The sequence below is a fragment of the Neopelma chrysocephalum genome, unplaced genomic scaffold (assembly GCF_003984885.1).
Source record: "Neopelma chrysocephalum unplaced genomic scaffold, ASM398488v2 Primary Assembly neopelma1_71, whole genome shotgun sequence".
Classification (NCBI taxonomy): domain Eukaryota; kingdom Metazoa; phylum Chordata; class Aves; order Passeriformes; family Pipridae; genus Neopelma; species Neopelma chrysocephalum.
In genome coordinates, this window is record NW_020897731.1 from 6454660 (window position 1) to 6467148 (window position 12489).

Sequence of the window (12489 nt, forward strand, 5' to 3'; positions counted from 1 at the left end):
TGTTTATACATAGAGATAACAGAATATGAAATTTCAAGACATCACAGGCAATATCGAGCACAAGAGTTTTAGCTGTTTGGATAAAGGGTTCAGTCCTGGGCCTAGGTACAAACTTGTGTAAGTCATTATATCCCTGTGTCTCTCTTTACCTGATAAAAATTTAGTACATTGTGTTTCAGACTATAGGACAAAACAGAGAACTGATGTTTTCAAAGTTTTCTGACATCCTTTGATGAGATTGGAAAACTGAAGCTTTGCACACTTACGGAAAAATCTGAAAACCTTGTTGCCCTTCACTATTTTAATGATGAAAATGTAACAATAATGTAGCTCTCAATCAAAAGCTGAAGTCTGCAAAGCTGCAAAAGTATTTTTAAAACTGCTTCATAAGCAACACTTCACTAGATAAGTACTATGAAAGATCATTCTTTAAGAAAAGTTTAGCATTTTCAACACTTTCAGCACTTAAACACAGAGAGATATCATATTTTTAATGTGTTTTGAAGTTTATTTTTCTTAATAATTTTTAGGTCAAAAACATTGTACGTAACCAAGAAGTGCATAGCAATGAATGCATCACTTTGACTAGCACAGCTCAAAGAGGGCCAAGGAGACAACTCACACACTTCTGCATAGAGTACGTAACATCCATTGGTGATACCTGTGTAGCAATCTATGGGCAAATGAAGTTTATAACATCTTCATTTATTTTAAGTGTAGTCTGTTGTGTATATACAAAATCAGAAAAATATATTCCTTTTTTCTTATATACACTATATAACATGAGAATAAAATCTGGAATAGTTTGCAGTAACTTAGATGAGACTGGACTTTCACGATACAGAGCTTTAGAAACACCTCCTCAGCATCGTTTGTCTTGCACCATTGTGATAAAAAAGTTGCAGAAAGAAAGCAAACTTTCTGGACAGTATTCCTCAGCCACCTTTCTCTGGTCAATGTAATCTACATCTTCAACACAGTCTTGAGGACTCTGTTCTAGTGTTTTTTCAGACACAGAGGCAGCTACTGGATTCTGAACAACTTCTTGCTCGTGATGCTTTGTGTTTCCTTTGTCAGCACCCACTGCTGTTAGTAGGCTTGAGCGGGTCAGCCTGAGGTGAGCACTTTGTGGGCCTTTCCTGCATACTTTAGATTTTAGTACACTTTTGGGGTCTTGACAGATCTGCTTCTGCTTCTTTAGGGATCGGGAGACTTGTTTCCAGTAGGTTTTCTGGTTTGCTGCATACTGTGCACAGCTGGAAGGGTCTCCAGAGAATTCACACCAGAACTTGCTGTCACCCTGCTTGCACTCCACATGCACAGTAGCAGCATTCATGTCTGCCACTGCCCAGGTGCACTCAGCATTCTCTTTGGTTTCAAACTTGCCTCTAGGAGATGATTTTCCTCCTTTTGACTTCTGCACTTTTTCATTTCCTTGGGTAGATTCAGTTGGGGTTTTTCCACCATCTTTTATGCCTTGTGTTCCCTTTTTTCTTTCCCTCTGTCTTTCACAATTGGCTAGCAGCATCTGGGAGACCAGCATCAACACACAAAGTAGTCCAAAGCTCTTGATCCTCATGGTCTCTGTTTTGATGTTATCTGCCTTCAAAACAAACAAATAAAAACATAAAACATTTTCAGTTAATGCTAGACTCCATTTGACAGTTGAAGTTTTTCAGACATGGCATTGCACTACTCTTTGATACCTATTAAAGTGATGTTATTGGCAAAATGATCTCTCCTTTGTGTAAATAATATCTGGTTTCTAGAAGCACTATGAATTATCTTTGTAAATGGCTGCGGAGTAACTTCCAGTTACTTAATTATTTATACAATGGGGAACAGAAGAGTCACTGTCAGGACATGCTGCTGCCCAGTAACTGAGGTACCTTAATTAAAATCTCTATTGTAGTCAGCAAAGGAATATGAACCTGGGATTTGTCAATCTCAGATATCTTAAGTTACAACAATTAAATTTGTTTCCACAATCTCCCATTTTGTAAAATGTCCCATAAGTGATTTTGACCTCTGGCTATGCTTCAAAAATGTGCCAGACAGAAAGGAAACCATTTGGTTCAAATTGAGGAAAACTATTTTGTAGGCATCCTGAAAATCATTGTAATTCACTGGTTATGATGATATTTCAGTTTTCTGTTGAAATAAATTATGGTAGTCTTTCCAGACATCAAAAAGTAACTATTGACGCATTCTTTGCCCCTTTGACTGCTAAACAAACAGAACTACCTTTTTGCTTTTGAAGATACATGTAGGGTACTGGACTGTGTCTAAAGCTACCAAATTCAAGTGATAAATATGCAGCTTCAGTTTTGAAATGTAGCTAGTGAGCAACTTATTATCAAGCTGATTTCTACATCTGCACAGGACACATTTATTTCCATTGGTGTTTCTTTTTATGAAGCAGCTTTCAGGATCAGAGCAGGGTTTAAATCAGATATTTAGATGATTAAATCACTAAATGTATTTTTCAGATGTTCCCATCATAGTAATTTCTTTAACCAAGTTTTCATGTTGGAAAGCAGAAATTCTTGTGCAGTCACATTAATAAGGAATCTGTTTCAACATTCAGTTATCTGCAAATATCTTTGGTAGCATAAATTTAGAATGTAGAACACACAGGTTTCAGAATATGTGAGCAGGTCCTACTTTCACATATTTTTGACTTGACTTGCTTCAAACCTTATACTATACACAAATTTTCACTCCATAAAACCCTCTTTAGAGAACCTCATGTAGTATTAACGGCTCTGTTGCCAATACAGCAACTAATAACATTAAAATGAATGAAGATTTGACAGTAATATTCTATTGCAAGCGGAACAGTGCAAAGAGTAAGATAACTGAAAGACATACCTTGCACGGGGCTTGAGGATTCCCAAGTGCAATCCTGATGCAACTCACCTCTTTCAAAAGAGCTGGAGCTCGTTGTAAAAGCGGCTCGGTTTTTATAAAGGCAGAGACACACCTTCAAGTCTCCAGTCAGACTATTACAACACAATAGGATACTTCAGTGCCATGTTCACTTACCTCTGACACACCTCCTTGGAAAAGGGCCAGTTCTCATTCTTAGCATAAGAAAAAAAAAAGCCTGGCTATGGTGGGTGACAAGGTGTGCTTGTGTAATTTAGGTGTTACTTTAGCCAAGTCCTTCTCGCCTCATGAACAACAATAAGAACTCTACCAGCTTCTCTGAAAGAGCTGTTACCTGCTATTGAGGGATGTTTCCTGCAACGCCCTCAACAAGTTGCACTACCATTTCGTTTAGCAGAATTTGATAATGATAGTGAGAACCACTCCACAAAGCATTTCAAAGTCACCTTCCAAAATGTAATGAAGTACTTAAAAAAACCAAAGTAACTATTCGAATAGTAAGTAATATGAGTCCAGAGCAGGCCACTAAGTCAAGGGCTGGAGTACCTCTCCAGGCTGGTGCAGACCATTCAGCCTGGAGAAGAGAAGGCTCCAGTGAGATTTTACAGCAACCTTTGAGTACCTAAATGGGGATTACAAGAGAGCCAGAGAGGGACTTTTTACAAGGGTGTGTAATGGTAGGACAGGGGGTGATGGCTTTAAACTGAAAGAGTGTAAGGCTGGATGAGATGTAAGGAAGAAATTTCTTTTTATGATGAGGCTGGTGAGACACTGGGAGAGGCTGCCCTGAGAGGTTGTAGACTTCTCATCCACAGAAGTGTTCAAGAGCAGGCTGGACAGGATTCTGAGCAACCTGGTCTAGTGGAAGGCCCTCTCTCCATGGTAGGGGGATTGCAGCTAGATGATATTTAAGGTCCTTTCCAACCCAAACCATTTTAGGATTCTATCATTCTGCATTTAGGATGGTGAGATGGTGAGATGGTCATTTATGGTGAAATGGTCAAAAGCATGAAACTCAGAACCAAATTCAAACTCCTGCAGAATTAGTGACTGAGAGGTCTAAGAGCTGAGTTCAGTTGCACAGCACTGATCTACACTCCTTCCTCTCTGCCAGCTTTTGTGTGTGTAAAGAAGTGTGTTACATCATGAGATTTCATTATGGGACCACATTTAATGCATATTAACCTGAAAAAGAAGATGAGAGTAAAACAACAAGCATTAGGCAAATATAGAAACACATTCAGAGCTGGGAATAGGCATTCCTCAAAGAATGGATAGAGCAGCTGGTGGCTTTGTAGCTTGGCTGCTTCAGATGGTTTTGCTGAAGAAACCTGAGGCATTTGTTACATAAACTTTGGAAATACAAGAATTAAAGAGGGATGCAAGACCAGAGAGAAGTAGAAATTAGTGTAAGATATAGGCAGGTATTCCTCTTTGGCTCTTTCCTATCTGATATAAATGGAATTAGACAAAGGGACAAAGCTATAGACACAGCATTGTCTGGACCGATTTGGTGACAAGGAGACTGTTAACTTTCTGTTAAAAAAAAAAAAAAAAAGAAGCAAAAAAAGGAAGAACAGTGCAATTCTTCAATGACTGTAGGACAGAAATGTGCATTTATTTGAAATATGAATGGTCTGATCTGTGTATCAGGACTATCTCCTAATTTATGTATGTGCAGCTATCTTTGATGCTTTTTTAATGGAGTTCAGGCACCAGATCTGCTGCCTTGTGTATCTTTGGTTGGCAGGAGTTACTATGAAACTGTTTGCAAAAGTCTGCTAAATGTGACAGATTTGTGGTTAACACTGGCAAGGGCTAATGAATGGGGGCGAGGACGACTTGATCAGAAAATGTTTAACAATGTGTCAGGTTGGAAGAGAATCAGAGAACGAGAGCAATGTGAGAGAGAAGTAAGCGAGTTACTTGCTCAGGAATACTAAACTAACATCACATATATACACAGTATCATCTGGAGTATTTAGTATTTAGCAGGGATCCTCAAAACTGTGCAGCTGTATTAGTCTGGCTCTGTGCTGTAGTTAATGAGCCTCTCAGCAGGGCTAATTACTCTGGGGACACCATAAAGCCAAAGGGTTATGCTAACCTCATGTTCTGGTACTAATTTAGGTATGGTTTTATCGTCCCTGATTGCCTGTGTAAATATACTTTAAATTGATTTTTGTGTGGCAGATTAGGGTATTGGTTCAGCTGTAGAAGCCTGAGCAACCTGGTCTCAGAGCCAAAGCCAAAAACCTAACCAAACCACAACACATCTTCCTACTACAGCTGAACAATGTCTCCAAATAGGTAAGAGAGGAAGGTTAAAAGTATGTAAGGAACCATGGGAAATGGGACCAAGCACAAAATTTACAGGAACGAATTATGTGTTCCTGTCCCAGCTCTGTCATAGACTTTGTCAGAGATATTTACTAGGAGATGACAGTGGTTCTTCACCTGGAAAGGGAATTCTCTTGTAGGTGATGCTGCAATGATTTTTTGTTGGTGTTCACAAAATGCCATTTATTGGTGAAACCAATCACAATGTATTGAAAATATTTAAGCCCTCCACCACTCATTGCTTCCAAAATTGCCTATTTTGACAGCTTTGATGAGCAAAACAAGTTTTAATGTTAATCTCAGTTCAGCTGCCCCGTTGTTGACAGTACATATCCTAGTCTTCTTACTTCATAAAAATGGGGGAGGACAGGGAGAGAAAAGGCTGCACAAGTGAAGATCTGCTTTCTGCTGCTTTGGTGCTTCCTCCCTGAGGTTATGGCGAACTGGGCACATGTGGCTCTTCCTGTCTTTAGCATGCAGAAACTCCTGTAGAGAATTCTGCAGTCAAGAGTTTGTTGATATGGGCGCTTACATCTTTGAGATGATCTATCTTGAGCCAGCTGGAACTCTTGCCTAACCTGCTTAGATGATTTCAAAACCTCAGCAAACTAAGATTTATGTATTTAGGTGCATAAAATACAGTCTCAGTCTATGGAGGTTGGTCTGAACATCAGGAAGTTTTACTGTTATGCTCCCAGAATATATTTTTGAGGGTTTTTTGTTTTCATTAGACATGAACTGATGTTTTGTGAATGCCTTTCACCTACCTGGGCATATAGCGCATTTTGTACCCCAAAAATCCCGCTGGGAGTTGTCCTATTAGTTGATCAGAACAGTCACCTTCTTTAAATGTCATCCTGGAAAGAAAGTACACAAAATTAAAGTAGGAGGTCCATTTCTTAGGTACTTAATTAGCACCTAATTGCCAACAAAAAATTGCTGCAAAAGCCTGTTTGTAATATGATTTCCAAGAACGTATTTTTTTTTTCTTTCTGTCATGCACATTTTAAAATTCTCCTTAGCTGTGCACTTTGCTGGGTTGAAATGCTGTTTGCTGTAAATTGCAGGCATAGTTTTGCCACAAAACAAACAGTGCAGATAATTCATTAAAAGACAATTTGATCCACACAATGAATGGCAAATGTGGATGGCTAATTTGCCAAAGTCAAATCTATGGAGAGCTGTTTCGTTATTAAAGTAGAAAGGCACTACATTTCCATTCTTAAGTAAACAAGCTTCAGTCAAGGAACTGATTTCCTTTTTGTAACTTGATTTCCTTTTTGATTCTGTAAGTCTAGGATTTACAAGACAGTCAGCCAACAGCCTTAAGTGCTGAAACCCTTTTACATAGCAACAAAATAGTTATCACACAGTTAGTTATCTCACTGCCTATGCTCAACACTTCAGAAGAATGTTCCATAACCTACTGGCATTTTTCTGAAAGAGTACAGTTAATTTAAAATGTGGTGATGGTTTCAGTGCACTGAGATCTGCTTATTAACTATTCTACATGGAGGCACAATTATTTGAAAGAAGCTGAAGAAAACTCATCAGTTAACAACTTTCAGTTACTTCGGGCCTGGGGTTAAATATATATTAGTTAAACAAATATGAAAGAAAAAAAAAAGGCACCAGATTCTCTCCATTGAGTCTTTAACAGTGTCCATTTATTTCATAAAGTGACCAAAACTGACAACTGAATTTGTTAGAACAGTGTCCAAGTGAAAGCTGATATCAATAAAAAAATTAACAAACACAAGATAATTCAAACAAATGTTAAGTGTAAGTCAATCACAGAACAACAGACACCATATGACTGCTGTATATTAATTTTAAACTAATAAAAAAGAGAATTTTACAAGACTAAATAGTAAGGAAATTATATTATAACAATTAAACTCTACTCCATGCAGAGGTTTGCATTTGCATTTAAGAACTAAATTCCTGAAACACTAATGAATTGAACACTGGTGCTTCATACAGTGGTTATCTATGAGTGAAACCGACAGCCTAATAGTTTTATCCATCACTTGCAACTCTAGTATTACTGATTCCCTTCCTCATCTATGAAGTCAGTAGTTTTTGCTTGCAGTGTTTCTTCATTTACTTGTTGCATTATGTTGGGAACATTTTGATTAAAATATCCTGAAATTCATTACTGCCAGGGTGTAGTTTCTGTTCAGCAGAGGTCTGACCCTCTTGACTCCCAGCTCATGTGTGGCAGTCAGCAGTTGTTAATCTATTCCCTTGCTGCCTACTGAACACACTGTCACGTGGAGTTGGAAAAAGGAGAGTTTGTTTTCAGACCTGCAGAGCTTTATCTCTGTAGACAAGGACAGAGGTGTTTTCAGAAAAATATAAGTGGTTTTAATTAACCCAAGGAGATCAAAGCCAATGATGGAATATGACCATTAGAAAAAGGAAATCCCTCTTGTTTAATGAGGTAATACAGAGGAAAAAAAACACATACATACAGGAGACAGAAAATTTTGATGCCAATACATAGAGTGTTTTGCCTTGGCAGGAGGAGGCCTTCTGAATTCAGTAAGGGTAGGAAATTTGCAATGTCTTCTCTCCCTTAATTGTATTTTGAAAGTATATTAGGCCACCCTTAAAGAAAATTTGCCTCAACTCTGAAGCAATTCAAAAAAGTATAAATAATTGCCATTACTAATTAAACATGATTACCCTCTTCTGTATAGGATGTTAAATGCTGATGTCATAATAAAAATGATTGTTACGATACAAGAGTTGGTGACAAACATATCCAAATCTAAGCAGATCCTAAGATTTTGGTCACTTTATATTTGCATCTGATAATGCTACAGGATTACAAAGTAAGAGATGAGATTTGATAGATTAAAAACCACCTGTTTTTTCTTCTTTTGTAGGATTTATCTTTCATAGAATAGAAAGGCTGTATTTTATATATATAAAGAAAAAATCTTACAAGAAAAATAACATGAAATGGAGGGTTACTAGACTGAAATGTGTTTTATACTGATTTTTCCAATATCAGGAAGAACTTATCCTCAAAATCTGATTTTATATTTTTCATTTACTTTTGGCTCTAATGGAAGTTAATCACTTCTCTGCCTCAAGCACAGCTAAAGATTCCCCAAGAACAGTCATTTCATTGTCCTGTGGTTTTATTTGAGCGGGTTGGCTGCTGGATTTATTACCATAGATTCAGTATATTCAGGGCATGCTCAAGTTGATTTGGTAGCCAAGACAAACAACTACTGACTAATTGCCATCTTCGTCTGCTAAGATTTTCATAGCTTAGAGCAATGCAAGAGCCTGTCTGTCTGACCAGAAAATCAGAAATACAATCAGACAAAGGATTGCCCTCTTCTAGAGAAATAAAGTGATTAAAATAACAAAAAGATGCCATTGTAAATTACTGGCTGCCATTAGTCTACTCAGGGTAATGGCAAGTCATGCATAACTATGAGAAGACAGAATTGGACACATTACACAAAATCATCAGATGGTATTGCTGGAACACCAGGGACTGTCTTACAGCTTGGTGCAGTCTACCATAAGCACTGCGCCCAATGCTCCAATCAAAAACTTCTTTCAGCTGCTGTGAATCCCTCATCTCTCATTAAAGTATTGCAGTGAAAAATTCCCATATGCTTTTTCAGATGAAGAGCAGAAAAATGTCTTTGTATTAAGGCATTACTTGTAGAGTCACTTCAGGAGGATGAAGGTAAGAAATGAGGTTCAGCCCTCTTCTAGTTCTAATCCACCTTCTCACAAAAGTAAGATATTTCTTTTTTTCTCAGTGGGAATTTGAAATTACTTAGGCACTTGTTTCAGGTTTTTTCTCATGTATACACTGCGAACTCTACTTAATTACTTCTTGTGAAGGCAGCAGAAATACTAATTGATCCTGCGTAAGTGAAGGGAACCAAGACTAAAGAATGGTTATGGTGTGGAACATTTCAAACATTCACTAGATCAGTGATAAAATTCTTCCACACCTTGGTGCGCAACCTGTGGTTGCAGAGTGATACAGAATCATAATGAATGGAGTTGAAGACAGAACATGCACAGGCCAAGATGTAGGAGATTAGGAAGACATTCTTTCTGAGCTGCCAACCACTTCTTTCGAGGTTGTATCTGTGCTTCTGTGAACCACATGTGATCTGAACCTTTTACTTTCAGAAATAAAGCAACCTAGATTTCCTTTCTAGATTTTCTCTAGTGCAGTCCTGGTCAGAATACATGGGCTTTCAAAAGTCTGTTTTACATATCAGTGATAGCTCTGATCTTTGCCTATTCTCAGGATCCTTTCCATAAAGCTTAGGGCTGTTTTGTAAATAAGTTAAGCTGTAGCAATAAATACACATGTGCATGCCCATACAGATTATAATATAATATAATATAATATAAGCATTGAATAGTTTTCTGCTTTCTATTATAGTCATTAATATTAGTGGGTTTATTCGTATATTTGTTGAAATGAGTGGTGCCTTTATGCATGTGGAGAGAGAATAGGTGGACCCATCCTAACTAAGAAAATATATTGCATAAACTCTCGTGAGTTTATCAATGCCTGGTAATTTTGTGGGGTTTAGCACTGGTTCCATGCACAGCAAGATGTTTCTAGCACTTGCTATGGGATAAATATTCATTTCATTTACACTTTTTAAATACAGTGGGAAAATGGAAACAGGAATCAAAAAATTGTTCCAGGAAAAGGAAACCAGGAATGAGGAATGGAAAACCAGGGGCTTTATGATGTAGGAGACTGTGTTGAGTCTGGCTGGGATGGATTTAAGTCTTTATAGCTGCCCATATGGTGCTGTGTTTTAAATTTGTGACTGGAACAGTGCTAATAACATACCCATGTTTTAGCTGTCACTAAACAGCATGAAGGCTACCTCTGTTTCTCACTGTGCCCCCTCTCCAAAAAGTAAGCTGGGGGCGGGCCAGATGTTGAGAGGGAACACAGCCAGGACAGCTGACCCCAGCTGACCACAGGGACCACAGAGATATTCCATGTTGTGTGATGTTGCACACAGCAATAAAACTGGGGGTTGTCTTTCTACAATAATCACAGCTTGGAGACTGACTGGGCATCAGCCTGCTTGGGAGAGGTGTAGAGTGAATGCCTTTGCATCACTTAGTGTTGTTTTCCCCCTTTTCCTTTCACTTATTAAGATGTATTTATCTCTACCCATATTTTTTTCTCTCCATTTCTCTTCCAGTTCTCTCCTCCATCCCCTTGGAGAGAGGGAGTGAGTGGCTGGAGGGTGGCTTCACTGATGTCTGGGATCACCCACCACAGAGACTTCAATCCTGCAAATAACTAACAGGATTTTTTATTTCAGTGGATTCCAAATGAAAAGAAACCAACAGAGAGTTCAGTCCCTGTTCAGAACTATCCTGTCGCTAAAAGTACTGCTGGCCAAGCTACACTGACATTGCCCTGGCTCCATCCTCTAAACCACAGCAGGTGCCTCAGCAAAGACAACAGGAAGGTACAGTCACAGCTGGGACAACTATTTTGCCGAGTTAGATTACTACTTTTTCAGAAACTGTTTCAGCTACTGGAAAAAGTGTTCTTGGGGTAACACAGGCTATGCCCCCAAAAGTCACATCAGCCACCCTAGCCTGACCTATCCACTGACTGGATTAGCCACAAAGTTTATCCTCCATGACCTTTGGGTTATCCTTGAAACATAGTACAGGCTGTAGGGCTCCAGAGCTCACATCTGGAAGGGGCCATGAAAACTCCTGTTGAAAGCTCAGCAGTTCAGAAGAATGACTGTAAAGGTCTGCATTTCTGCTGTGTGGGTTGGCAGCTCCCAGCTTTTCTACATCTGACACAAGTCTATGAAAGCACAGAGAAAGGACAAAAGGAATGGACAAATCTTATTTGCCATTTTCATTTTACTGAACTCAGTAGGTTCAGTTATATAGTGAATAGAAGCCATTACCAAAGTAAAAAAGTTTCCTGATCCATCTTTCCAGTGCAACTTGTTATGGTTAGCAAAAGCTGAAAGGATGCACATACCTCAGCATTTATGATAAATTTGGTGGTTGCTTAGTTAACAAAGAGAAGATACTATGTCTCTGAAGTGTTTTTACTTGGATCATTTCTAACTCTACAGCTCCCCCATGTGGAGATAATTAACAAACAACAAATTAATAATCCTAAACACTAGGTACTAACATTTTTTTTGAATGGGTTTGCAGACAACTAGCAATATTTCAAGTATTTTGGACTATTTTAGAAGTATTCAGCCCTGTTGAGCCAGAAGTCCATTTTCTGAAAACAGGTGCAAAGCAGCACATCAGAATGTCGCCGTTGATGGTGCAGCATTAGAATTCCAATTCTAGTTTAAATTACTGCTTTTCCCTTTCATATCACATGAACCTTTTACTCATTTTTAATTCTATTTGTTACTCTGTGCCCGTAGAGGAATCTCATATCTCTGTCCTACTTCTTGCCATCAGGGAATTTAGGGATTTTTCTCCCATACGTGGGTAAAGAGGACCTAAAACCTGGTTAACTAACCTGCTGGTTTGGAACAGGGATGAAGGCTGTATCCAGTACAGCCTTCCCATAACCACTTCCTGCATTGCTTGTCCACAGCCTTCAGAAACTGAGTCCTTGATTATTTAATGCAGTATTTAAAACAATTATTTACTAGATAGTGAATATTATCTGTGTGTTATTGATGACACAGTCCAAGTTACTTCAGGGTCTACAGAGGGATCTGTACGGGCTGGATTGATGATCCGAGGCCAATGGTATGAGGTTTAACAAGGCCAGGTGCTGGCTCCTGCACTCAGACCACAACATCTCCATGCAGTGCCACAGGCTGGGGGCAGAGTAGCTGGAAAGTGGCCCAGTGGAAAATGACCTGGGGGTGTTTGTCAACAGTGCCTGAACATGAGCCACCAGTGTGCCCAGGTGGCCAAGAAGGCCAATGGCATCATGACCTGTATCAGAAATAGTGTGGCCAGCAGGATCATGGCAGTGGTTGTTCCTCTATACTGGGCACTGGTGAGGCTGCACCTCGAATCCTGTGTCCAGTTCTGGGCTCCTCGTTGTAAGAAAGACATTGAGGTGCTGGAGTGAGTCCAGAGAAGGGCAATGGAGCTGGTGAAGGGGCTGGAGCACAAATTTGATGAGGACTGGCTGAGGGAGCTGGAGGTGTTTAGCTTGGAGAAAAGGAGGCTCAGGGGAGACCTTCTCACGCCCTACAACTCTCTGAAAAGTTGTAGCCAGATGGGGTCTTATCC

General features: G+C 39.1%; 1 protein-coding gene across 1 annotated transcript; it reads right to left on the minus strand.

The window, feature by feature from the left end:
• Positions 1–518: 518 nt before the first annotated feature.
• FGFBP1 (fibroblast growth factor binding protein 1) lies at positions 519–2980 on the minus strand. The gene is made up of 2 exons (XM_027686559.1): positions 2872–2980; positions 519–1603 (listed from the first exon to the last, which is right to left on the minus strand). The coding sequence occupies exon 2, from the start codon at positions 1577–1579 to the stop codon at positions 863–865; it is 717 nt and encodes a 238-aa protein (XP_027542360.1). The 5' UTR covers positions 1580–1603; positions 2872–2980; the 3' UTR covers positions 519–862.
• Between the last annotated feature and the right edge of the window lie 9509 nt (positions 2981–12489).